The following is a 1823-nucleotide window of genomic DNA, read 5'->3' on the forward strand; positions in this document are numbered from 1 at the left end:
ACGTTTTGAATTGGGTTGCACTGCAGTGGCACGGTCTAGCCCTCAGGGGCCAAGGCTGTGGGCAGCTAGTGTTGATTTAGGTTCTCTTTGTCCTATCTTAAATCTGTGTCCGCCACCAACTCAGCTCTTGGGTCACCCTGCCCTGTAACGGCAATAGCCAGTGGCAGAAAGGAAAGCCTCCCAAATACGGAGGGCTGGGGAAAAAGCAGCGACTCCCCCGTGGGCTTGTAGCGGTCACCTTATTCCAGTCACTGTTAGCCTCTCTGGGGACTCGGTTTTGCTTTTCTTAAGAGGAAGAATATCCTAGCAAGGGTGTTTGGTTTGGGTTTTTTTTTTCTTTTTGCTTTCCTAGATACTCTTAGTTGTCTAAACTTCCCGTGGCAATAGGTAAGTAAACGTTTGTGTGGCTGGCACACAGCGCAGTGCTATAAACAAGCACAACTTGACACCGGGCCACATGGGGATCATCACAGATTTAAAGAAATACAACACCATTCAAAACACAGATGAGGGCCATGGCGGGGAGCGGAGCCTGAAAGTGGCAGGGGGCGGGGGAGGGGCGGGGAGAAGGGAGGGGAGCAGAGAGCCCAGAGTGGGGGACGAGGACGCGGGCACATCGTCAGTAGAGGGAATTCCCCAAGGCACTGCAGAGTTGGGACAGGCAGGAGGGAGCCGAGAAGGGGGCTAGGGCGGCTTCTGAGGCTTCACTGCGTGTGGAAATAGATGGGCTTGACCTTGCCGGACAGGATCTTGGGCACTTGCACAGAGATGATCTCTGCCATCATTTCCGGAAAGTCCACGCTCACCATGTGGGACTTGATCAGCAGGTCAAAGGTGAACTGGTGCAGCTCTCGTGCGATCTGTAGGGGGCGACAGGTGGCAGGGAATGGGAACCGGGGCTGCTGAGGGGCTGGCTTCCGGGCTGTGCACCTGCCTTTGATTTCCTCCCTCTTCCCTGGCCTCGGTCCTCTCACCGCGCGCGCGCGCGCGCGCGCGCACGAGACGGTCCCCAGGGAGTTCCCGACGGCTCCGCGCCATCGTGGGCTGTGACTCAGGGCCTGTACTGTCCCCTTCCCCAGGGTGGGGGGGCCTCACTCTGTCTCTCCCTCGGTCTCCCCCCTCCTTATGCAAACACGCGCACATGACTCGGGGAGAGGGGACAAACATCCACGTGTGTTTTGTCTGCCTGGAGAACTGTCTGCTCTGCGCCCCTGCCCTGAGTCTCGACTGCTGTGCTCTCAACTCCTCCACCTCTTTTCAGTGTCCAGCTGGGACACTGTGACCTGTGCTGCTCTCTTCTCCACTGCGTTTTCTTCCTGGACCACACTCAGAGCCAGCTGGGAAGGGGCGCAGCACCCAACAGGTGGTGCCAGACCCTAGGAGAACACGTCAGCGTCTGGCTGTATCGGGCCCGCCGTCCCCGACAAAGCGCCCTGCGCCATCTGCTTACAGGCTGCACGGAGTCCAGGAGCTTGGTCAGCTGATAGAAGCGCCTCGAGCAGGACGTGGGGTTTTTTCTCTTGCACGCGATGATGCGGTCGAGTTCCTTGATGTAGTTCATTCGAAGTTCATCAAAGAACTTTTGATTTTTCAGCCCATCCACTGGAACTGATGCGGGTGAAGACAGAACGGGGAAGGGAGGCAGCCCGCGAAGGCGCATTAGACAAAGCACCACCATTTCTGACCACGACCTTGACCCCCAGTCCACAGGGAGGGAGGGTGGAGCTGGTTCCCTGCGGTTAAGCGTCTCTGCGGGGAAGGCTGGCCGGCCCAGATTTGAAGGGCGCCGAGTAAGTAACACTGGCCGAGCCTTTCTCTCGTCT

At 57.9% G+C, this 1823-nt stretch overlaps 1 protein-coding gene across 1 annotated transcript in view; it reads right to left on the bottom strand.

The window, feature by feature from the left end:
- Positions 1 to 704: 704 nt before the first annotated feature.
- The window catches only part of AR (androgen receptor), a 156958-nt gene continuing 155839 nt past the window's right edge, over positions 705 to 1823 (bottom strand). The window contains 2 exon segments of the mRNA XM_011371467.1: positions 705 to 860; positions 1451 to 1608. Coding sequence (XP_011369769.1) covers positions 705 to 860; positions 1451 to 1608 — 314 coding nt within the window.

This window comes from Pteropus vampyrus, unplaced genomic scaffold (assembly GCF_000151845.1).
Source record: "Pteropus vampyrus isolate Shadow unplaced genomic scaffold, Pvam_2.0 Scaffold191, whole genome shotgun sequence".
Taxonomy (NCBI): Eukaryota; Metazoa; Chordata; class Mammalia; order Chiroptera; family Pteropodidae; genus Pteropus; species Pteropus vampyrus.